The following is a 25,000-nucleotide window of genomic DNA, read 5'->3' as shown; positions in this document are numbered from 1 at the left end:
AGTCCAGCATCTCTCAGCACAGTACCTTTATTTAATTATTTAATTTTATAATATTATATAATATTTATTTATGTTAAATGTTAAATGTTCGCCTTCATGAACCTAAAGTACATAATAAATATAAAAATAAAAATAAAAATCTTACTGGTTAAATGGTAACAGGGACATGATAAACTATTTAAAAGTCATAAATAAATATAACATAATACTTGAATACTCAATAATATACTGTTCATTTGTGCAATATCTGAACTGCTTTATACAGCATGTTCTATATTTATTTTGACTTTATATTTTGCCACTTTATTTTATTCACATAATTCATAAACATATAAATGAATTATTTCTCTTTTTGTTTTATTTTTTTATTATTATTATTATTGTATAGAGTGTTTATTCTTACACACACGGTTGCATCTGTTGTAGCAGCTGCTATTTTCCCTTCCTGGGATTAATAAAGTGTTAGTGATTCTGGGAACTGGAGTAGTGGTGGTGGCTCCTCCGCTCCGCCAGGCGGCGCTGCAGGTTCGGGGAGGCTCTGTGGGAGTTTTGTGAACGCGCTGTGAACACGTGGGTTCTTACAGCGAGATGGCGGCGGCCAAGAGGAAGCGTGGAGCTGCAGCTGCGGAGGAGAGGAGCCCAAAGAGGGAGAAAGGGAACAAGGAGGGAGAGGAGCATGGAGAGGAACCGGAGAACACAGACACACACAGCGCCGAGATCACTGTCCCACCACCAGTCTCAGTGGTAACCCTCTAATTACTCCAACACACACACACACACACACACACACACACACAGAGAGATCTGGGGGGAGAGAGAGTCTGTGTGTAGGGGTCTACTAAAGTTTCTCTCTGTATACATATATAGGGGTCTGATACTGTGTGTGTGTGTGTGTGTGTGTGTGTGTGTGTGTGTGTGTGTATATATATATACACTCAGACAGATCTGGGGGGTCTGTATGTAGGGGTCTACTAAAGTGTCTGTCTGTATACATATATAGGGGTCTGATAGTGTGTGTGTGTGTATATGTGTATATGTATATATACACACACACACAGATGTGGGGGGGGTCTGTATGTAGGGGTCTACTAAAGTGTCTGTCTGTATACATATATAGGGGTCTGATTGTGTGTGTGTGTGTGTGTGTGTATACACACAGACAGATCTGGGGGGAGAGAGTCTGTATGTAGGGGTCTACTAAAGTGTCTGTCTGTCTATGTATATACTCATAGGGGGTCTGCTAAAGAGAAAGTGTGTGTGTGTCTTCTAGTTAGAGGGGGAAGAGTCCTATTCTATTGGCAGTACTTCTTCTCTACAGGGGCTAGACAAGCTGTGTGTGTGCATTTGCACATCTGTGTCAGCAATGGGTGCAGCTTCACATAACACTTTATTACAAGGGGTGTCCACAAACATTTGGCCATGTTGTGAACTGATTATTAGTCTGGCAGTCTCACTAAAGTACCCGGTACAGACAAGCAGGCTTTGTCCAGTGTGGGATTTAGGAGGTTTTGGGCAGTTCTTCCTGCTGCAGGGGGAGAACCTGCTGGGTTCTAACGGTGCTGAGGTTATTAGTGCCTCCTGGTTAAGAGGCTCCTCAGACTTTCGGGGGGGAAATTGACAAATTCATGACATTTCACTGACCACCTTTATTCCGCTGTGTTTCTCTTTCAGGGCAAGTGGAAGAACAAGGAGCGCGTTCTCGTGTTCTCCTCACGAGGCATCAACTTCAGAACACGCCACCTCATGCAGGACCTAAAGACCATGATGCCTCACTCTAAAGCAGGTGACCGTCCAGAGTGTCATTTTTAATCAGCTGACTCTGGTCAGGTTTGTCGGTCAGTCTCTTGGTATGTAGGTCTGTCTGTTCGTCGGCAGGTAGGTTGGTCGGTCCGTCGGCAGGTAGGTAGGTCGGTCGGTCTGTCTGTCTGTCTGTCTGTCCGTCGGCAGGCAGGTAGGTCGGTCTGTCTGTCGGCAGGTAGGTCGGTCGGTTGGTCAGTCTGTCTGAACATCTGTCTGTCCGTCGGCAGGTCGGTCTGTCTGTCTGTCCGTCGGCAGGTCGGTCTGTCTGTCTGTCCGTCGGCAGGTCGGTCGGTCTGTCTGTCCGTCGGCAGGTCGGTCGGTCTGTCTGTCTGTCCGTCGGCAGGCAGGTAGGTTTGTCTGTCTGTAGGCAGGTAGGTGGGTCTGTCTGTCTATCTGTCTGTCCGTTGGCAGGTAGGTCGGTCTGTCTGTCTGTCTGTCTGTCCGTCGGCAGGCAGGCAGGTAGGTCAGTCTGTCCGTGGGTGTTGGGTGTTGTCCAGTATAGCCATGAGTTTAAGTGGCTCCCTTTCTATCACCGCCTCAAAACCTTCAAGCTGATGCTACACCTCTGCATGATTCTGTTATAGAGTATATATCTAATTTATAGGGCTGCACTGATACCAATGTTTTTGTCTTAGCGATGTCTGATTTTCAAGGATCTACTGATACTGAGTACTGACACTGACTCTGACTTAATGCTGGATAGATGCTCTGAATCCTGATATTTATAGAGTTCTTTGTACAGGCTGTACTTCTTAATATTTGGTCCTAATACGATTGAAAGAGCAGCGTTTACTGATTGAGGAAGCAGAATCTGGCTCAGCTTCACCAAACAGCTTTTAGCTGGTGTTTAAATTCACGTTTCAGAGCTGGGGGGGGGGGGGGGGGTAAATAAATAAATAAATAATTGAAAAAAAGCACCAGATTAAAAATAGAAAGAGCTTCTGCAGCAAATTTCACATTCAGATTCTCATCTCTGTGTAACGTGACTGCAAACGCTCTGGAGGAGTTGGAGTGTGTTGGTCTTCGGCCTCACCGGTGTCGGGGCATTCCATGCAAATGGGGGTATAGGATGTACTGGTTGGTCCTAATTGGGGAGAAAATGGAGGGGAAATCTGAAAAAGAATTATATTAAATAAATAAATAATTATTAAAAAAAAACTATATTATTATATATTTTTATTTATTTATTTTTTAAAGCTGCAGTAGTGACTTTACATGACGGTGCAGTCTAAAAACCTTTCATCTGATATTTCTAACACCTGTTCCTTTATCTGCAGATACCAAAATGGACAGAAAAGACAAGCTGTTCGTCGTTAATGAGGTAAGACTCTCCTGGGCTGTTCTCCGGTGATGTGCAGCAGGATAAATTTTTTTATTACACTAACTCGCTGTTTCTGTGCTGCAGGTTTGCGAAATTAAAAACTGCAACAAGTGTATTTTCTTTGAGGCCAAGAAGAACATGGATCTTTACATGTGGTGAGTCTTCACCTGTAACGGCCTGTCCGTGTGTCCACACTTTAGCCTGGCTCTCGGGAGGACATTTTTGTGACACAGTTGGAATTTGGCTTCCGCTTTTATCCCATCCATGCAGTGAACACACACGCATACACACCAGTGAAACACACACCCACCGTGGACAGTGAGCACACGTGCCCGGTGCAGTGGGTGGGCAGCCCGGGTATCGAACCCATAACCCTGTGGTCTGTAGCCCGCAGCGCTAACCACTGAGCCACCGCTGGCCCAAATAATGAATAATGTGGGTAAATTACTGACCAGAAGCTTTATTGTTCTGTGTATTTTAATATTTAATATAGGTAGTAGAGGTGGGCAGTAGGACTATCACATTATTGTATTGATAAATTTGTTATTGTGAGGATATGGTCAGTGCTTAAAGAACACTGGTCAGCTGCACAAACGGTGGAATTAGACTGGTTTAATTGGATAAAGTCCAGCAGATTTTTTATAAATATCACTGGACTTAAATGGTAGATTTAAAAAATCTGCCACTGTTGATTCATTTTTGTCTGGAATCACATCTGTCATGATTAAATATCGTGTATCGCAAAAATTTCAATATCGTGATGCGGTATTTGTACCTTATCGGCAGTCAGAAGGTTTATCGTTTAAATGCCTGTTTGGCTCTTCAATATCTCTCTGACCAGCACCTACTCACACTCATACTTCATAACCTGCTCCTACATTAGCTAACACTCATACTTCATAACCTGCTCCTACATAAGCTAACACTCATACTTCATAACCTGCTCCTACATTAGCTAACACTCATACTTCATAACCTGCTCCTACATAAGCTAACACTCATACTTCATAACCTGCTCCTACATAAGCTAACACTCATCCTTCATAACCTGATCCTACATTAGCTATAGCTCATACTTCATAACCTGCTCCTACATTAGCTAACACTCATACTTCATAACCTGCTCCTACATTAGCTAACACTCATACTTCATAACCTGCTCCTACATAAGCTAACACTCATACTTCATAACCTGCTCCTACATAAGCTAACACTCATACTTCATAACCTGCTCCTACATTAGCTAACACTCATACTTCATAACCTGCTCCTACATTAGCTAACACTCATACTTCATAACCTGCTCCTACATAAGCTAACACTCATACTTCATAACCTGCTCCTACATTAGCTAACACTCATACTTCATAACCTGCTCCTACATTAGCTAACACTCATACTTCATAACCTGCTCCTACATAAGCTAACACTCATACTTCATAACCTGCTCCTACATTAGCTAACACTCATACTTCATAACCTGCTCCTACATTAGCTATAGCTCTTCATTATCTCTCTGTCCAGCATCTACTCATACTTCATAACCTGCTCCTACATAAGCTAACACTCATACTTCATAACCTGCTCCTACATTAGCTAACACTCATACTTCATAACCTGCTCCTACATAAGCTAACACTCATACTTCATAACCTGCTCCTACATTAGCTAACACTCATACTTCATAACCTGCTCCTACATTAGCTATAGCTCTTCATTATCTCTCTGTCCAGCATCTACTCATACTTCATAACCTGCTCCTACATAAGCTAACACTCATACTTCATAACCTGCTCCTACATTAGCTAACACTCATACTTCATAACCTGCTCCTACATAAGCTAACACTCATACTTCATAACCTGCTCCTACATTAGCTAACACTCATACTTCATAACCTGCTCCTACATAAGCTAACACTCATACTTCATAACCTGCTCCTACATAAGCTAACACTCATACTTCATAACCTGCTCCTACATAAGCTAACACTCATACTTCATAACCTGCTCCTACATTAGCTAACACTCATACTTCATAACCTGCTCCTACATTAGCTATAGCTCTTCATTATCTCTCTGTCCAGCATCTACTCATCCTTCATAACCTGCTCCTACATTAGCTAACACTCATACTTCATAACCTGCTCCTACATTAGCTAACACTCATACTTCATAACCTGCTCCTACATTAGCTAACACTCATACTTCATAACCTGCTCCTACATAAGCTAACACTCATACTTCATAACCTGCTCCTACATAAGCTAACACTCATACTTCATAACCTGCTCCTACATAAGCTAACACTCATACTTCATAACCTGCTCCTACATTAGCTAACACTCATACTTCATAACCTGCTCCTACATAAGCTAACACTCATACTTCATAACCTGCTCCTACATTAGCTAACACTCATACTTCATAACCTGCTCCTACATTAGCTATAGCTCTTCATTATCTCTCTGTCCAGCATCTACTCATCCTTCATAACCTGCTCCTACATTAGCTAACACTCATACTTCATAACCTGCTCCTACATTAGCTAACACTCATACTTCATAACCTGCTCCTACATAAGCTAACACTCATACTTCATAACCTGCTCCTACATAAGCTAACACTCATACTTCATAACCTGCTCCTACATAAGCTAACACTCATACTTCATAACCTGCTCCTACATTAGCTAACACTCATACTTCATAACCTGCTCCTACATAAGCTAACACTCATACTTCATAACCTGCTCCTACATTAGCTAACACTCATACTTCATAACCTGCTCCTACATTAGCTAACACTCATACTTCATAACCTGCTCCTACATAAGCTAACACTCATACTTCATAACCTGCTCCTACATAAGCTAACACTCATACTTCATAACCTGCTCCTACATTAGCTAACACTCATACTTCATAACCTGCTCCTACATAAGCTAACACTCATACTTCATAACCTGCTCCTACATTAGCTAACACTCATACTTCATAACCTGCTCCTACATTAGCTAACACTCATACTTCATAACCTGCTCCTACATAAGCTAACACTCATACTTCATAACCTGCTCCTACATTAGCTAACACTCATACTTCATAACCTGCTCCTACATAAGCTAACACTCATACTTCATAACCTGCTCCTACATAAGCTAACACTCATACTTCATAACCTGCTCCTACATTAGCTAACACTCATACTTCATAACCTGCTCCTACATAAGCTAACACTCATACTTCATAACCTGCTCCTACATAAGCTAACACTCATACTTCATAACCTGCTCCTACATTAGCTATAGCTCATACTTCATAACCTGCTCCTACATAAGCTATAGCTCATACTTCATAACCTGCTCCTACGTTAGCTATAAGGCGCTATATAAATAAACATTAAATTGAATTGATGATTTTCTATGACAGGGTCTCGAATGTTCCTCATGGACCTTCAGCCAAGTTCCTAGTTCAAAATGGTGAGTAGACCTAGTTCTCCTGATGATCTTGCATAATTCTCTTTGCTGTGAGAAATCACCTCTGTGTTAGAACCTTCATTTGTGACGATGCTGTTTGAGATCACGAGCCTCGCTGTTTCAGTGCACACCCTCGCGGAGCTGAAAATGACCGGGAACTGCCTGAAAGGATCCAGACCACTGCTGTCGTTTGATCCAGTAAGGAAACAGATATTTGGATTTAAGCCCATCTGAGCAGGACTAGATTTATTTATGGGAGTTACTAATACTAATCACTTACATCTGTACACTAATCCAGTATGAATCTGCAGTGTCTGCAGTTTTTATAGTCTGACAGTAATAACTGGAGTGAATTTAATCCAGTATGAATCTGCAGTGTGTAGATTCTACAGTCTGACAGTAAGAATGGTGGAGTGAGTTTAATCCAGTATGAATCTGCAGTGTGTAGTTTTACAGTCTGACAGTAAGAATGGTGGAGGTAGTTTAATCCAGTATGAATCTGCAGTGTGTAGATTCTACAGTCTGACAGTAAGAATGGTGGAGTGAGTTTAATCCAGTATGAATCTGCAGTGTGTAGTTTTACAGTCTGACAGTAAGAATGGTGGAGGTAGTTTAATCCAGTATGAATCTGCAGTATTATTTTAACAGTCTGACAGTAAGAATGGTGGAGGTAGTTTAATCCAGTATGAATCTGCAGTATTATTTTTACAGTCTGACAGTAAGAATGGTGGAGTGAGTTTAATCCAGTATGAATCTGCAGTGTGTAGTTTTACAGTCTGACAGTAAGAATGGTGGAGGTAGTTTAATCCAGTATGAATCTGCAGTATTATTTTAACAGTCTGACCGTAAGAATGGTGGAGGTAGTTTAATCCAGTATGAATCTGCAGTGTGTAGATTCTACAGTCTGACAGTAAGAATGGTGGAGGTAGTTTAATCCAGTATGAATCTGCAGTATTATTTTTACAGTCTGACAGTAAGAATGGTGGAGGTAGTTTAATCCAGTATGAATCTGCAGTGTGTAGATTCTACAGTCTGACAGTAAGAATGGTGGAGGTAGTTTAATCCAGTATGAATCTGCAGTATTATTTTTACAGTCTGACAGTAAGAATGGTGGAGGTAGTTTAATCCAGTATGAATCTGCAGTATTATTTTTACAGTCTGACAGTAAGAATGGTGGAGGTAGTTTAATCCAGTATGAATCTGCAGTGTGTAGATTCTACAGTCTGACAGTAAGAATGGTGGAGGTAGTTTAATCCAGTATGAATCTGCAGTATTATTTTTACAGTCTGACAGTAAGAATGGTGGAGGTAGTTTAATCCAGTATGAATCTGCAGTATTATTTTTACAGTCTGACAGTAAGAATGGTGGAGGTAGTTTAATCCAGTATGAATCTGCAGTGTGTCTGTGTTTTGTTTTTTTTGTGTGTCTGTGACTACAGTCCAGTATGAATCTGCGTTATTGATATGTCAGTAATAAGTGTTTCTCTTTACAGAAATTTGATCAGGAACCTCATTACGCTTTACTGAAGGAGCTGTTCACACAGGTACACCCACAGCCTCAGCCTCTCAGTCCTCACTTAAACTCTGCTCTAATGTTATAGTATTGTAGAGTGGCTCCCAACTTCTCTACAACTAGGGCTGCACCGATCCACCCTTGTCTGCTCCGATACAGATACTGATACATGAACTTTGCGCATTGTCCGATTCCCGATACCGATCCGATACCATTGTTAAATTAATAAGCCATATACCTGACCATCTGGAGGAGACTTAAGGCGTCAGGATTGACGTAATCACCTCTTTACTAACTATAAAAAACTAACTATAATAAATGAACACAGATATTAATGAATCCGATTTCTAAAAATTAATAACTGTGGACTTCTGCTCAGTCTGTGAGACTAAAGAGGAGCGAGCAGCCCCTCCCTTCTCGGTTCTCCTTATATGGAAGATGAGCTGGATTACTCGCTGTTGGTTGATGACAGGTCAGGGGCATTCTGACCCTGTGTTATGAAGCCTAGAATACCGGCGGTGCGAGAATCAGGTTTCGTGGATGGGTCGGTCTTTTGAATCAGACTAATTATCCGATACCTGATCCAGCTAATTTTGTTAGTATCAGGACTGATATCTGATCCTAGTGTCGGATTGGTGCATCCCTATCTACAACACCGGAGCACATTCAGTGCGACACTGATTCCACTGAAATCCTCCTCAGAGCGCCACAGGCGGTCATTTCTACCTGTGGCCATCAAACTCTATAACTCCTCCCTCAGTGTGTGATCATATGGTTCATCTGTGCAATACTTAAAATATACTGCAATAATAAAAGTACTGTAATTCAATTAAATGTGTGCAATAATTTTCCATGTTTATCACAGGTATTACCACTATGCCACTTTACTATATTTATATAATTTATATACATGTACATTTCTTTTTTATTCTTTTTTTAATTTTTTTTTTTTATTTGAGTCTTATAGAGTATTTATTCTTACATGAATGGTTGCAACTGTTACAACTGCAATTTCCCACCTAAGATCAATAAAGTATTTCTGATTATTAATGTTTTCTTGACTGCAGACTTTCGCTACACCTCATTACCATCCGAAGAGCCAGCCGTTCGTGGACCATGTGTTCACTTTCACAATTGCAGACAACAGGATATGGTTTCGGAACTATCAGGTGAACATTCACTCTCCTGTCTTCTCTTTACTGGATGCAGGGTTTTGTTTATTTCAGGGGCGAAAATGTGGGACAGAAAGAGGACCAAGAAAAAGGCACATAGATTATTAGTATAGAAAAGTACGTAAATGGTAACGATGGATCTGTAAAACTTAAAAAAAAAAAAAAAAAAAAAAGTTTGTGCAGTTGAGTCTGTTAGAAAGCTCAAACAGATCTGATTATGATTATAATTATTATTAAATGTGATTTTAAAAGCTATTATAATTGGACACTAAATGATTAGAGGATGGGTGTCTGAATACATATGGACATTTTATGCACTTTCAAGTGAGTAGGCTGTTAGGAAGGCATCTCTGATGTGTTGCACAGCACGCTAGTTGTTTCCTGGTCAGCTTTGCAGTAGTAAGCGGTCATTTCTGTTCGTAGTAAAATGGTCAGATCTGATGTGGTGATGAAGTGCAGCATTGGGAGGTCCTTTCCTGTTAATACACTGGCTAGAGACATTCCAGAAGGAGCTCAAACCCAGCCCTTGTAATGCCTGGATGGCTGATTTTCGGTCTGCTTTCACCCTGTGATCCAGCTGTATGGGTCAACTGCTGTGGGAACACAGCTGTCAGTCTGGGTTTTTTGACCTCTTTTCTTATTTATCTTCCATAGATTATTGAGGAGGATGCCTCTCTTGTGGAAATTGGACCCCGCTTCGTTCTCAATCTGATCAAAATATTTCAAGGCAGCTTTGGTGGCCCAACGCTCTACGAGAACCCTCATTTCCAATCCCCCAACACGGTAAGAGGCATTTTTCAGGAGGACAGGACATGATCTGTATGTTGTATATCAGAGAATGTAGAGTTACGTCCAAACCGGACGGTAAGAACACAGCAGAGTGGAGGTTCTCACATTTTGATGGATGTAAAGATCAGTAGCTAAAAATGGGCTAAATTTAAAAACAGCATATGCAGCCCACAAACCAGACACATGCAGTAATCCTGGAGACGTTCAGTTTGAGCTACTGTTGGAGGTGCTAGCACAACACCTGTTGAGGCAGCGCTGATTCCTTTAAAGGGTTGTAGTGACTGAGACGCTCAGCTGATCCAATGTCTTGGAAAGCAGATGCCAAGAGGGTGAAGAGTGATCGGTTAAGGCAGTTTACCTTAGAAACTGCCTGAAATTGAGTAGAGGGCCAAAGAAACCTGGCATATTTCCCTTATAAATTCATAAAATAATCCAGTCTAGTGGTGGTGTAGTGTGCAGCTACATTAGGACTGGGCGATATGGTAAAAAAAAATACTGTATCACGATATTTAAAGAACTACAGTTCAGATCCTCTCCTGAACTGAATACAGTGATTTATACTCAACATCTGCTGCTCTTCATCTAATGAACCCAGTCTATTTACACTGTTAGTAATGAACCCTGCAGCTGATCAGTGTTTATTAAGCACTAACAGTCTCCTCCATATGCTTAGAGAAGCTTACTGTTATCACCATAACAGCATTTATCACGATACGATAAAATATCGTCATATTGTCCAGCTCTAATCTACACCACCTTTCCCCAGTAAGAGTCCTTAGGCAACTCCTCTGAAGGCTCATTTATAATGCCATTATATACAAAAATGAAACGGCCAGTAATTTTGGAATGGATGTTATGTTGTACATCCACTAGAGGGCAGGGCAGAGTTAAGTTTTTAATAATAAATAAATAAATAAATCATGATAATAATAAAAATAAAGTCATGATAATGGTCCTCTTTTCAAAACGTTCTGCTAGAGTTTCCTCTTTGCGAGGCTGTGGGCATATTTCGCTTGAACTGTTGGCTACACTGCCCCCCACAGTGTTCTAGTGGTACTGCTCCGTTCTGTCCCTATCCATAAACTTCCATAAAACGTGCACAAATATGGGCGAAATGGACGCAGAATACACACAGAAGGCTCTGTCCGTATCCGTATTTAATGTTGAGCATTAATGAGCCTTAATTCTCCTACCTGTAGAACATTGATGATTGACATGTGAGAGCTCTGGAAAAGAGCTTCAGATAAACACCATGCTAAACGCTGTGAAGGTAAATAAGCCTGAATAAATTATATCAGAGATTCACGCCTCTACTCTCTCCTGCCTTTCTTCACTCACAGTATCGCCGCATAATTCGGATGGCCAAGGCTGCCAAGCAGAAGGAGCGGCAGATGGTGAAGGAGATCCGACTGGAGAAGAGGAAGGAGGTGAAGGAGGTGCTGACGGAGGACGTCACGGACGACGTGTTCGTGACGCCGGCTGAGGAGAAACCGCTGATGGTGGAGAACGAGCCTCCGGTCAAGACCAAGAAGAAGAAGAAGCAGAAGCTGTCGGAGCTGAAGAAGAGAACCGTGCTGAAGCGTAAAGGCCTGCTGTGAACACCGGTAGAGGCGAAGGTCTCGAACCCCCCATCTCCTAAACCAGACCCTGGCTTATGGAGCCCACGTGGGTTTAGATGAAGCCTCGGCATTGTTTTTAAACCCTCACCTGACCTGATGACCTGAAAGTGTGGGGCTGTGGAATACATTGGGACTGCTGATTGGTTAACTATGGTTGTGTAGATTTATATGGTTTGTTTTGAGAGGCTTTCTCACCTCTTTTGTACCCTGCGGAGCACCGTGACCCAGCTGTGTTGTACAGGTGTGGAGCTCCTGATTAATACAGATTTAAAGAATGGCTGTTTTTGTTTTTTTGTTAAGACAATTAAACCCTGACCCTGATCACCTGGGTTTATGTCTGTTGGCTTCCGGTAATGCCGGCTATACTACAGTATATACTATATTACTGTATGAATTTTTTTTATACTTAGTTTAGTGTTTATAAGCATCTCAGAGCAAGAAAAGGGGACAACCTGCTTGATTTCAAAGATTTAATAACATGATCATATTAGATATCAGTTATTTATACATGCGTAAATAAGTAATGCCAAATAAGTCATTACTAATGTGGATTAATTGGCTGTAACTAGCTGTCACGTCGTGAAAAATCCATAATCACAAATCCTTTTTAAAGGGAGTTTATTATATAGATTCAAGATTCTAGATTTTATTGCCATGTGCGTAGAAACAAGCAGTTACATTGTACACTGAAATTCTTACTTTGAAGTTCCTCCATTTAGCCACATAATCTTATAAATATCAATATAAAAAGAGAAACTGAATAAGTATAATTTATTTATTTATATGTATATAGTATAGAAAATGTTATATACAAAATTTCTTAACTGTAAAATGTACAAAATAAATAGAAATTGTGTCCAAAATGTGCAAAAATATATATAGAATAATATACTTATAAATTATGAATCTAAATTAAACATAAATGATTTGTTTAACTTATTTCCGCAAAGTGTCATTTGACCAGATAACTTGCATGTAAAAGAACAACAGTAGCAGTGATTGATGTAGTGGGCTCATATTAATGGGTGCATGTCAGAGTTCAGCCAGTTCAGACTGGAAGGTGGAGGAAGGTGTTCAGAACCCTGATGGCCTGTGGATAGAAACTGTTCGCCAGTCTGGCTGTCCTGCACTTCATGCTCCTGTAGCGTCGTCCCGATGGTAGGAGCGTGAAGAGGCTGTGTTGAGGGTGTGTACTGTCCCTGATAATGCTGTGGGCCCTCCTGATGACCCTGGTTCTGTACTCCGGAAATGGACTGTGCGCTATCGATCGCACTCCTTTAGCTGACATGCCAAATTTCCTCAGCCTTTTCAGAAAATACAACCGCTGCTGGGACTTATGAAGTATTGATATATATTATATATATATATATATATATATAACATTTGCTTAAACATTTTTCATTTTTTAACAAATTATATATGAATAATATGCAAATAGTCATGTTGCATATTTTATTAATTATAATTTCTTTAATTTAACAAAAATCTGCAATATGGATCTGTTTATTGTATATTTACTAAACCCAACCCGTTCGTGGCTGATCTCTGTGTTGTTGAGAATCAATATGGAATCCGTGCCTTTACAATAGTGCCGTGGCCCTCAACACAGAAAAGCCTGACTATGCAATAAGCACTAACACTGATATGACTGGTTCTCCACTGACCTGAGAACAGCTGTGGTTTGCCCATAGATTTATAAGAACATCACAACAACGCATCAGTCAGCACATCTTAATGCTCCATTCATAAATGTCAGCACTTTTGGTAGGTAGGTGCTGACCACTGCATACTGAGAGGACCACACACCACAAGACCTGCCTGATGTTCTGGAGATGTTCTGACCCAGTCATTGTCTAGAACATCACAGTTTGCTTCTTGGCTAATTTAGCCACCCTGGAGCACGGTGGAGCACCTGTTTCTGGCCTGTTTCTTGTAAGGCCCAAAACATTTGGCAGCACCTCTGTATCCATCCCTTGACAGGAGCCACTGTAGATTAAGACAATCAGTGCTTTTCATTTCAGCTGTCAGTGGTACTAATGTTATGGCTGTTTGGCATATGTTTACTAATTTATATAGTCGAATACAAAATGTATTGGTATACTGATGGTGCCACAAATGTACATAAGACATCCTTTATAGACACAATTCTGCATGTTTTAATACACAATTATGTGTTTACTGAATTTAACATTAAAATATAGGTTCATTATGATTGTTAAAATGTAAAATAAATAATAAAATAACAAAATAAAATAATAAAATAAATGCATCTTAAATTTGTTTAAACTTGCAGAAATAGCAGATTCAGCGAATATTGGCTCAGCTAAAAAAAACAACCAAAAAAAAAAACAAGCTGGTCAGTCTCAGTTAAGTCACCAGCATGACCACCAACCAAAGCTTGGTGAAGTTGGTCAAAGGTGTGAAAGATTTTGAAATTCATTCCTCAGGTAGAAGTGAATGGAGATACTAGGTTTTAAAAGACTTCTATAGAAGCTGAAGTATCAACTGAAGCTTTTTACTCCAGTAAAAGTGTAAAAGTACTGGTTTCAGAACCACTTCAAGTAGAAAAGTAAAAGTAATGGAAGGAAAACAAAGGCCGAAAGCTTAGGCCTCACCACAGGGGTCTATAGTGCACTACCCCCCCCCCCCCCCAAAAACCCATTTCTCTAAAAGTCATAATGAGGAGAATGATCTATTAAAATGTTGATGTTAAAAATGTTGGGCTGCACTAGGCTCCTGTTTCAGCTGCAGATCTGCCCATTGAAAATGAAGCATTTCAGTAATATCAGCTCTATTAAAGGAGCGTCTCTGTGCTCTACTGAGCATCAACATGAGCTTCATGGAGGAAAATATGAGGAGTCGTTGTCTAGAAGTTCTGTAAAGCTGCAGAAAGTCAGACTTCAGAGGCGTGTGATCAATAAGCTTTATTGGAGTGTAAATGTGGGGCTCAGTCGGGACGTTTCACTGCAGCTCTCTTGAGTCTCTGCCACGGACACAGTCTTCATACTAGACTACAGACACAGTCTGCTGTGAGCTGCTGTCCGGATGGAGAGATTTATCTGGATAGGTTGGATAGAGGACAAGCCTTAATGAAATAGGAGTAACGAAAATGTGAGGAGTAGAAGTAAAAAGTAATTGAAGTAAAAATAATTACTCCAGTAAAGTATAGATAACCAACATTTCTGCTTAAGTACGATGACGAAGTATTTGACCTTTCTTACTTGACCTCTGAAGTTGGGTGTGCTGATTGAGCAGCTGGTCCAACTAACTCAAACAAGACCATGAACTATGCTGACCAGTAGTTACACTGGTCAACCAGTTAAACCAGCTGGTTGACCAGCAAGGAGCAAGTTTTCTCTTGGATGACCAACTTTTTAACCACCCTGACCATCAAAGCTTAGACCAGCTTAGACCATCTGAAAACAGCTAGCAGCAAAAGCCGGCCTAGAGCTGGATTTTTCAGCAGGACATTATTTACATGAAATTAAAATAATACATTTTTTTAAAGATCTAATAATAAAAATAAAAATAAAAACCTATAAATAATCAAATTTCTGAAACTTTCTGTAAAGGTGTGCTTTATTTCTGCTTAACTGTTCTTGTGAGTTTGCAGGTTTGTGAGCACAGATTTGCAGCACTTGATTGATTATAGTTATTATTATTAACTTCAGTGTTTTTTTACCATATCGTGACGTAAAATATTGAGAAATATGATGATACTGAATTTCTTCGATATTGTTTTTAGCACTAGCCGGAACTCATTCGTCCGCTGTCTAAATTCCTACCCGGACACCACAGGGCGGAGCAGGCATGGCGTTCAACTTTGGCGGCGCGTCGAGCAGCGCGGGTGAGGTTTTATTTATTGTATTAATTTTATTTAATTACATAAAATTATTACATTTACCGCCTGGGTTTATTAGTTAAGGGCCTTAATTTATTTTTTAGCGGGGGGAAATGGGGGTAGTCATTGTACCTTTAGCTGTAAATAGGACATAACACAGCATTAGCTAACAGGCTAGCTATAGCTAACATCAGCGTTTTCAATTTGTTTATATTTTAATAAACTAAATATTTAATATTTTCTGTAGATCTTAAAAGTCATTACTGAAGTGTGTACATTGTCCTAAATCCATCCTTCACTAAAAATATTAATACTTTATTAAAAATAATGACTGGCAAAAAAATTGTGTATGTAAATGTATTAATCCTTAATAATCATAATAATAATAATAATAATAATAATAATAATAATAATAATCATCATCATCACTGGCAGGAAAAGTAAACGTATTGATACTTTATTAAAATAATGTGCTGATGTTTTAGTAAAATATTGGCTGCAATACTTAAATAATTTAAAATACAAATATTAAAAAAATAAAAATACTTGAATATACTTAAATACCAGTAATTGCATGTTTATTTAGTATTGTCATTTATCTGCTGATACCTCTGCTCCTCCTGCACATTATTCACTCTTTATTCTTTATTATAGCACTATCTTTCATCTCTGCTTAGATTCATATGCATATTTATTTACATTTATTTATTATATTATTGTGTAACGGCTAAATGTCCTTCGGGATCAATAAAGTATCTATCTGTCTATAAATCTATGTCACATCCTTTACAGAGACTCACTTCTGCACATTTTTATACGTAATTATTGTTATATATTGAATTTATCGGATTAAGTGATACATTATTAAAAATCATAGCTAATTCTTTGGGAAAATGACTGTGTGAATGTACTAATCCTTCAGCAAAATAATTAGTCAGTACAAGTAAATGTATTGATACATTACTTAAATAATGACTGTCAGAGTATTAATGTATTAATGCTAAAATAAAATAATGGCTGTGACTAAAAGTGAAAGTACAGATTCTTTAGTAAAATAATGACTGTCAGTAAATGTGCTGATGCTTTAGTAAAGTAGTGGCTGCTGAAAGTTAAAGGTACTGATACTTTAGTAAAATACTAAATTAGTGAAAGTGATACATTGATTTTCTAATGTTTAAGTAACATATTTCGCATCTTTCACTCTTTATTCTTTATTATTGCACTGCCTTTCATCTCTGCTTAGATTAATATGCATATTTATTTACATTTATTTATTATATTACTGTGTTGTATTGTGTAACTCCAACTGGCAGCTGATTGTCCTTCGGGATCAATAAAGTATCTGTCTGTCTATAAATCTATTAAAGTTACATCCTTAAGAGGCACACTTCTGCACTTTTTTATACGTAATTATTGTTATTTACTGAATTTATCGGATTAAGTGATACTGTATTAAAAATAATGACTGTCAAAAAAAAGAAAAGCACTAGCTAATTCTGTAGTAAAATGACCGTGAATGTACTAATCCTTCAGCAAAATAATTACAGTCAGTACAAGTAAATGTATTGATACATTACTTAAATAATGACTGTCAGAGTATTAATGTATTAATGCTAAAATAAAATAATAAAAGCTGAATAAAAGTGAAAGTACAGATTCTTTAGTAAAATAATGACTGTCTGAGTAAATGTGCTGATGCTTTAGTTTTTAAGTCACATATTTAACATTTTTCACTCTATTCTTTATTATTGCACTGCCTTTCATCTCTTCTTAGATTAATATGCATATTTGTTTACATTTATATATTATATTACTGTGTTGTATTATTGTGTAGCTTCTACTGGCGGCTGAATGTTCTTTGGGATCAATAAAGTATCATAATCTATAAGATGCTCTTTAGAGAGTCACACTTCTGAACATTTTTGTACATAATTGGCGGTTTATTTACTGAATTTATCAGATTAAATGTTTGCAGAGTTTAAGGATAATTTGATGTACAGTACTGTGTGTTTGTAAAATACATAAAATATATAATGAAATGATAAAATATATCATCATAAAAATAGATGTAAGTAATCAAATATATTAACAATAATGTTAAATTTAGTAAATAAACAGACACTGTCTAAGTTTTGAATAGGACAGTATGAGCCCAATACACATCCATACCCATATGCCATCTCTGTTCGGGGCTGCAGCTAATGAGTATTTCCATAATCAGTCAATCAAGCCATAAATCATCCCTGATATGACTGACGTAGCCGTCATTTCAGACGCACAGACTAATCGGTTGTGTTGCAGCTCTGGTGGTGTTACCGTGTTGGTCCATTGGCTGCTGTTTGAGGTTTGCAGACTGTTGTGTAATGCATGCATCACTCTGTCTGTGATGAGCACGGCGTCTCTGAAAAGCGTGAGGAGGGCCAAGATCTTCATCCTCCTCACATTTCTTCATGCACCTCTTGTGACTGATGTCTTGTTTGTTGTCAATAAAGGCTCTTCGGGGTTTTCATTCGGTTCATTCGGTGCCAAAACGACCGCGCCAACAGCTTTTGGCTTTGGTACTACTACCAACACTACCGCCTCATCGGGATTTGGTAGTAAGTTCATCTGTCCACATTCATACTATTAACCATTTTACATTCCCATTGAACTGTAACCCATTTTAATGTCATTTTGCACCTGGATAGTTTCTCTGTGATGGCTTTCCTGCACTGTACGTCCAAAAGATTGTGGACACCCTTTCTGATAAGTGGTGTCCGGCACTTTAAGGCTGCAGCTTGTCTAAACAACCATATAAAAGCACTGACCAGTAGAACGGGACGCTCTGGAGCAGGGGAAGAACTGTGTTCTCTGGAATGATGATGATGATGATGATGATGGTGGTGCTGGAAGGCTCTAGTGTAGTACTTTCGGGTGTTTGATTTATACCTGCCACAGTTACAAAGTATTGTCCAAATATTTGTGGACACCCCTCTTCTAGCTATTGTAAGTGTCACCAATTGATGATACAGATGTGCAAATGTAGAAAAGTACTGCCAATAGAATAGGACTCTCTGGAGCAGATAAACACATCCAGGCGTGGGCTAGTAGAGGGGTGTAGAGCCCCCCAGCATTGAGGAGCTGTGGAGCAGTGGAGGAACTGTGTTCTCTGGGGTGATGGATGGTGGTGGAGCTCCATCCAGTACTTTTGGGATGATGGGTTGGGGTGGTGGTCATCATCCAGCATCCTGACCTCACTAACGCTCTTGTCACTGAATGCAATCAAATCCTCACAGCAATGGTGCTTCCTCCAATCCATGCATTAATCATCCAACATCAGTACCTGATCTTATTAACTTATCTACAGAGGCCAAATACAATCAAATCCTACCAGTATAGTAGAGGCTGCTACTCCGCCAAAGTGGGACAAGCTCCCTATTAATACCCTGGATTTTGGATTAAACTCTGGGAGAGCCAGTGGGAGTCTACATACTTTTGGACATATAGTGCAGGTGCATGTGCTGTATGCATGGTATGAAACCCAGCCAGCTTCCCCATCAGAACACCAGCGACCTTCTCTTCGCCGGTCAAGCTGACGACAGCTGAGCTCTCTCTTCACTTCTGCCCTGAGTCCTCGTGAATTAATTATCCGTTTTTATGATTTTTAATCTTTCTAATCTTTTAGGTCTCTCTGCCCCGGCTTTTGGGGCCCCCACGACGACAACCGCCTCCACAGGGTTTGGGTTCGGCGCAACAACCACAGGTTTGTTGATTTGCACTGATGCACTGATCAAATCCCTGATGTTCTTAGAAATGCATACACCAGTCAGCCATAACATTAACACCACTGACGGGCGAAGTCATCATTTGCTTGTCTGCATGTACAGTGTTTCCTAACAAGGGGTGGCTCTATTAGGCAGCAGTCAGTTTATGAAGGTGATGATGCAGGGAAAATGAACAAGCATAAGAATCTGAGACACTTGAGACACAAGAACCAAAATGTCATGTTCTAGATAGACGACTGGGTCAGAACATCTCCAGAACATCAGCAAGCAGGTCTTGTAGGGTGTTCCCTTCCAGGATGCAGTGGTCAATACCTACCAAAAGTGCTTCAAGGAGGGACAGCCCTGCATCATGGGCGCCCAAGGCTCATTGATGCTCATGGAAGTCCCACCTCTTAATGGGTCAGAGCTGTTGGGGAACCACTCAATAAAAAGACAAGTGGTGCTAATGTTATGGCTGATTGAAGTCAAATTGCCCACATCTAGTCACAGCTATTGTGATAGATAATCTGTACTTGCAGGATGCTGAGTGATTTCTTGTAAAGTCGTATGCAAAAGTTTGTGGACGCCCTGTGTAGTGATGTGGTGTTGATGTTCTGAGTGTAAATATTAGAACAGACAGATTATTGGACGTTTATCAGTAGGTAGTTAAGATGTCACTGCTGGTGGTAGGAAAGGGGAAGTGGTATTGTACCATCTCTACTTTTAAGCTGGTTTTGTGAAACCGTTAGTCTCCTCCCAGTACGACAAAAGCACACAGTGCTTGTTGTGTGACACCAGTCCTGGTACCAGTATATCTCCCAGCACATCCAGTACCGGGATATCTCCCAGCTCATGCTCCCTCAGTCTAACTCTGACCACCTTTTTAAATGCGGTTGTTCAGTATCTCACATCCTCACACGGTTACATGCAAAAGTTTGGGTAAAAAAAAAAACCCCACACAATCTGGGGCCAAGGGTGTCCAAACTTTTGCATAAGACTGTAACTGACTCAAAGCTAACCTGCCTGTTGTTCATTCCTCTTTCTCTCTCTTTCTTTTTTTACGGCTTTCCGTATCATCAGGATTTGGGGGGCTGGGGCCTGTGAGCACCACCACAGGGGGGTTTAATTTTGGGGGATTTGGGTTGAACACTAATCCAGCAGCAGTCAACTTTAACATGGGGGGCTTCGGGGCCCCAACCACCACTGCTACTGTGTTCAATTTTGGCAATAGTCTTGGTGGTGCAGGTACTCACCTGTGTGGAATGATCTGTCACATGTTCAATATCAGTATCCTCATCATTATCATTATCACCACCACCACCACCATCATCATCATCATCATCATCATTGGTCTGCCAGTCAACCATTGCATTTAACTGCATAAGTGTCTGTTTTTGGTTTCAGCACATTTATAGGAGAGTGCAGGGCACAACACCTTTGGGGGTCTTAGTTACAGTAGCAGTGTATGAAACTACCTCCACCATGTTTGGAGGCTGGACTACTTTAGCCCGGCTAGCTCTCACTGTGAGCTGTTGATGAAACTACCTCCACCATGTTTGGAGGCTGGACTACTTTAGCATGGCTAGCTCTCACTGTGAGCTGTTGATGAAACTACCTCCACCATGTTTGGAGGCTGGACTACTTTAGCCCGGCTAGCTCTCACTGTGAGCTGTTGATGATGAAACTACCTCCACCATGTTTGGAGACTGTACTACTTTAGCCTGGCTAGCTCTCACTGTGAGCTGTTGATGAAACTACCTCCACCATGTTTGGAGGCTGGACTACTTTAGCCCGGCTAGCTCTCACTGTGAGCTGTTGATGAAACTACCTCCACCATGTTTGGAGGCTGTACTACTTTAGCCTGGCTAGCTCTCACTGTGAGCTGTTGTTGATGAAACTACCTCCACCATGTTTGGAGGCTGTACTACTTTAGCCTGGCTAGCTCTCACTGTGAGCTGTTGATGAAACTACCTCCACCATGTTTGGAGGCTGTACTACTTTAGCCTGGCTAGCTCTCACTGTGAGCTGTTGATGAAACTACCTCCACCATGTTTGGAGGCTGGACTACTTTAGCCCGGCTAGCTCTCACTGTGAGCTGTTGATGAGATTACGCCACCAAGAGGAGGTTCAAATAATACAGGTATTCAGGTTCAGTCTTCAGGGTCAGTACAGTCAAAATTGTCAGATGATGTTGCTGTAGCAATCTGCACTATATGTCCAAATGTTTGTGGACACCCCTTCTAATCAATGCATTCAGCTACTTTAAGCTGCACCCATTGCTGACACAGATGTGCAAATGCACACAAACACACAGCTTGTCTAGTCCCTGTGGATAAGAAGTACTGCCAATAGAATAGGACTCTCTGGAGCAGATCAACATAATGGCCCTATTGGCACCATGCTGCCTAATGCCAGGCGTGGGCTAGAGGGGTATAAAGCCCCCCAGCATTTGAGGAGCTGTGGAGCAGTGGAAGAACTGTGTTCTCTGGAATGATGGTGGTGGAGCTCCATCCAGTACTTTTGTCCATATGGTGTATATAGACAATATTTTTCCCTGCATAAGGTGCATTGGTGCCTTGCCCTCTCCTATTCTCTATGCTCCAAAGTCATTTGTATGGTGTAATATGACAGATGTTGTTTATTAAAGGGTTCTCAGTCATACAACAGCTGTATAGTCTACTGCTCTACATAGATATTCACAGGAAATTGACATTGTGTAATATTTTTGTAACCTCCTGATGGTAGATTGTAGCTGAACTCTTGATAGTGTACACTGATCCTTCCACTGTAAAACGAATAGAAATGAAAGTTGGATCCTCTAGATAACCAGCACCCATTAGCAGACCCACTGCACTGCTGTAGTAGCGATTAACTCAGCCAGTGAGTTGAAATGTGCTAGACTGAAGGGCTTGAGAGAAACACTAGTGGTTTTACTGGTTTCTACAATTCATGTCAACCTGAAATACCCATTCCCACCCACCCCCCTCACTCCCATCTTCATTCTAAACTATTTTAGGGTTTGTTCACCCTCCCTGATCTCCCTCTCTCTCTATCTCTTTTCTTTCCTAACCACCTGTATTGGTATTATACAGGCGCTTTTGGAGGCTTTGGCACCACTACCACTACTGCTGCTCCTGGCTCCACCTTCAGCTTCTCCAACCCCACAAACACAGGTGGCTTTTCCTTCACGCACTGGTAACATCTGACCCTCAAGTACATCTGAAAGACCTTAGTCACAGTGGATTATGTCACAGGCGCCTCTTTCTAACCCTGCACTGCTTTCTGGCCACCTTTAGATGGCACTGTGGTTTAACCTCTGATCTCCTCATTATATATTTATATTGGCCTTTACTTTGGATCAAAACATGATGAATGGACCAATAGAAATGTCCAATTATTTGTGGACACCCCTTCTAATGAATGCATTCAGCTACTTTAAGTTGACTGTAGTACTGTAGTACTTTAAGTACTGCCAGTACAATAGGACTCTCTGGAGCGGATCAACAATAATGAATCTATTGGCTCCATGCTGCCTAATAATGCCAGGCGTGAGCTAGAGGGGTATAAAGCCCCCCCAGCATTGTGGAGCAGTGGAAGAGCTGTGTTCTCTGGAATGATGGTGGTGGAGCTCCATCCAGTACTGTTAGGATTTGTTGGAGAGAAGATGATGATGGTGGTGATCATCATCCAACATCCTGACCTCACTCTAATGCTCTTGCTGCTGAATGCAGTCAAATTCTCACAGCAATGCTCCTCCTCCAAAATCTAGTAGAAAGCCTTCTTCCCTGGACAGTAGAGACAGTTACTCCAACAAAAGCCGGATCAGCTCGTTTCTTACTCTTGATTTCAGAAGAAATGGTGAATAAGCAGGTGTCTAAATACTTTTGTCATATAGTGTATATACACACCCAGTCCTGTGCAAAGGTTTTAGTCCCCTAAATCCTGTCTTAACGGTAGAAGCTCCAGATATCATCCAGTAAACAGGAGAAACAAGAGCTGCTCATTCTGAAGAAAGAAAGTAGTGAGATCTTGTCGGTGAGCTAGTCTGAAGAACAGAGCTCGGTTCCTCCAGGGTTCTCCTGGACGCCCCCCAGTCCAGCCAGCACAGCGTGGAGGATGTGTTCAACTCCATCAGCAGCAGCAGCAGCAGCAGCTCACCTGATTTACCATCATTAAGCCCTGATTTACCACCAAACCAGGTGTTGATCTGAGGAGAACTCTAAATAATACTAGACTCCATGAGAGAGGAGAACTTTGGAGATGTTCTAATGATGAGCACAGTGATGGAGAACCTCCACCACTTTCTGTAGGAGTGTTATTATTAGTGTTTATTCTAATATCAGAGTTTTACTGAGCAGATCCCCTAATTCCCAGCACAGTAACAATACAGTGGACTGTAACTGTTACACTATCCAGAGCTGGCTGATCTCCGCAGGGCTTGTGCGTCTATGCTAGGTCGTTGTTCAGGTGTCGGTGGCGATCAGCTGCTCTGAATAATGCTGTGTGTTTTGCCGGCAGGAGGTGGCGGTCTGTTTGGAAACACCCAGAATAAGGGCTTCGGGTTTTCGTCTGGCCTGGGAACAGGGACCGGTACAGGAACAGGATTTGGTGGGCTTGGTGGTGGAGGCCTGGGCTTTGGAAGCTTCAACCTCCAGCCTACACAGCCTCAACAGGGTAAGAGTCTTCTGCTACATTAGTTGGCAGCCTGGTGGCCAGATGTTTTTGGACTAGTATATGTTTGAGCTGTAGGAGCTGTAGACCGCTGAAGGGGTTTCCAGACTGTGTGTGTTTTAGTGGTTGATCCTCACATTATTTATCTGCAGGAGGTTTGTTCAGCCAGCAGGCCCAAGCCCCAGCGCAGTCTAACCAGCTGATCAACACAGCCAGTGCCCTCTCAGCCCCCACACTGCTCAATGATGAACGTGACGCTATCCTGGCCAAGTGGAACCAGCTGCAGGCCTTCTGGGGCACTGGCAAGGGCTACTTCAACAACAACATCCCACCTGTGGACTTCACCCAGGAGAACCCTTTCTGTCGTTTCAAGGTGAGGTATAGCTTTATAGCTAAAAAAATATTTTCTGTAGAGCTCATAAGTACATACACTGTATGTCCAAAAGTTTGTGGACACGTGCAAAAATTTACACAAACAACTTATCTAGTCTAGTCCCTGCAAATAGAATAGAACACTCTGGGTCACCTTGCCTAATGCCAGGCAAGGGCTAGATGGGTATAAAGACCCCCCCCCCAGCATGGAGCAGTGGAAGAACTGTGTTCTCTGGAATGATGATGGTGGAGCGCCATCTAGTACTTTTGGGATAAGTTGGGGATGTGGTGATCATCCAACATTTTGACTTCATTAACATTTTTCTGGCTTACTCCAATCAAATCCTCACACCAGTGCTTCTCCAAAAGCGAGTAGAAAGTCTTCTTCTCTGGACAGTAGAGACAGTTACTCCAACAAAAGCAGGAGAAACTCTTTAATACCCCGGATTTCAGAAGAAGCCATGAAGGAGCAGGTGTCCCAATACTTTTGTCCGTTTACTGTATGTACTGTAATACGTGACTTATCTTTTACAACAAGTTCCCTCTGATTCCTCAGGCGGTGGGTTACAGCTGTATCCCGAGCAGTAAGGATGAGGACGGGCTGGTGGCTCTTGCTTTGAATAAGAAAGAGCCAGATGTGCGCAATCAGCAGCAGCAGCTGGTGGAGTCGCTGCACAAAGTGC

The 25,000-nt window shown here is 41.0% G+C and overlaps 2 protein-coding genes across 7 annotated transcripts in view; both read left to right on the top strand.

Annotated features, from left to right (window-relative positions):
- Positions 1 to 580: 580 nt before the first annotated feature.
- bxdc2 (brix domain containing 2) lies at positions 581 to 12,011 on the top strand. Its single transcript, XM_072661726.1, has 10 exons — positions 581 to 744; positions 1,672 to 1,783; positions 3,078 to 3,121; positions 3,206 to 3,276; positions 6,552 to 6,601; positions 6,723 to 6,796; positions 8,091 to 8,141; positions 9,178 to 9,279; positions 9,937 to 10,065; positions 11,412 to 12,011. Exons 1-10 carry the CDS (start codon positions 589 to 591, stop codon positions 11,667 to 11,669), a joined length of 1,047 nt encoding a protein of 348 aa, XP_072517827.1. The 5' UTR covers positions 581 to 588; the 3' UTR covers positions 11,670 to 12,011.
- A 3,459-nt stretch (positions 12,012 to 15,470) lies between these two features.
- nup54 (nucleoporin 54) overlaps positions 15,471 to 25,000 on the top strand; it is a 14,884-nt gene continuing 5,354 nt past the window's right edge. Inside the window, exons 1-8 of one of the 6 annotated variants that reach the window (XM_072661857.1) lie at positions 15,481 to 15,537; positions 18,024 to 18,128; positions 19,196 to 19,273; positions 20,355 to 20,519; positions 22,367 to 22,447; positions 23,793 to 23,948; positions 24,098 to 24,318; positions 24,874 to 25,000. The exon at positions 24,874 to 25,000 is cut by the window's right edge and continues 61 nt beyond it. In XM_072661857.1, the coding sequence (XP_072517958.1) occupies positions 15,501 to 15,537; positions 18,024 to 18,128; positions 19,196 to 19,273; positions 20,355 to 20,519; positions 22,367 to 22,447; positions 23,793 to 23,948; positions 24,098 to 24,318; positions 24,874 to 25,000 (970 nt within the window). In that variant the 5' untranslated portion in view covers positions 15,481 to 15,500. The other 5 variants (XM_072661858.1, XM_072661860.1, XM_072661862.1 and 2 more) reach the window with 5 other exon arrangements.

The sequence above is a fragment of the Salminus brasiliensis genome, chromosome 18 (assembly GCF_030463535.1).
Source record: "Salminus brasiliensis chromosome 18, fSalBra1.hap2, whole genome shotgun sequence".
Taxonomy (NCBI): domain Eukaryota; kingdom Metazoa; phylum Chordata; class Actinopteri; order Characiformes; family Bryconidae; genus Salminus; species Salminus brasiliensis.
Note: the sequence above shows the minus strand (reverse complement) of the source record. Positions and strands in the feature narration are given on the sequence as shown.

Bases quoted from the DNA above. Each gene is read 5' to 3' on its own strand.
- bxdc2 (XM_072661726.1), top strand. From the start codon at position 589: ATGGCGGCGGCCAAGAGGAAGCGTGGAGCTGCAGCTGCGGAGGAGAGG. The intron at 8,142-9,177 runs GTACACCCACAG...TCTTGACTGCAG, and splicing joins TGAAGGAGCTGTTCACACAG to ACTTTCGCTACACCTCATTA. The intron at 9,280-9,936 runs GTGAACATTCAC...TATCTTCCATAG, and splicing joins TATGGTTTCGGAACTATCAG to ATTATTGAGGAGGATGCCTC.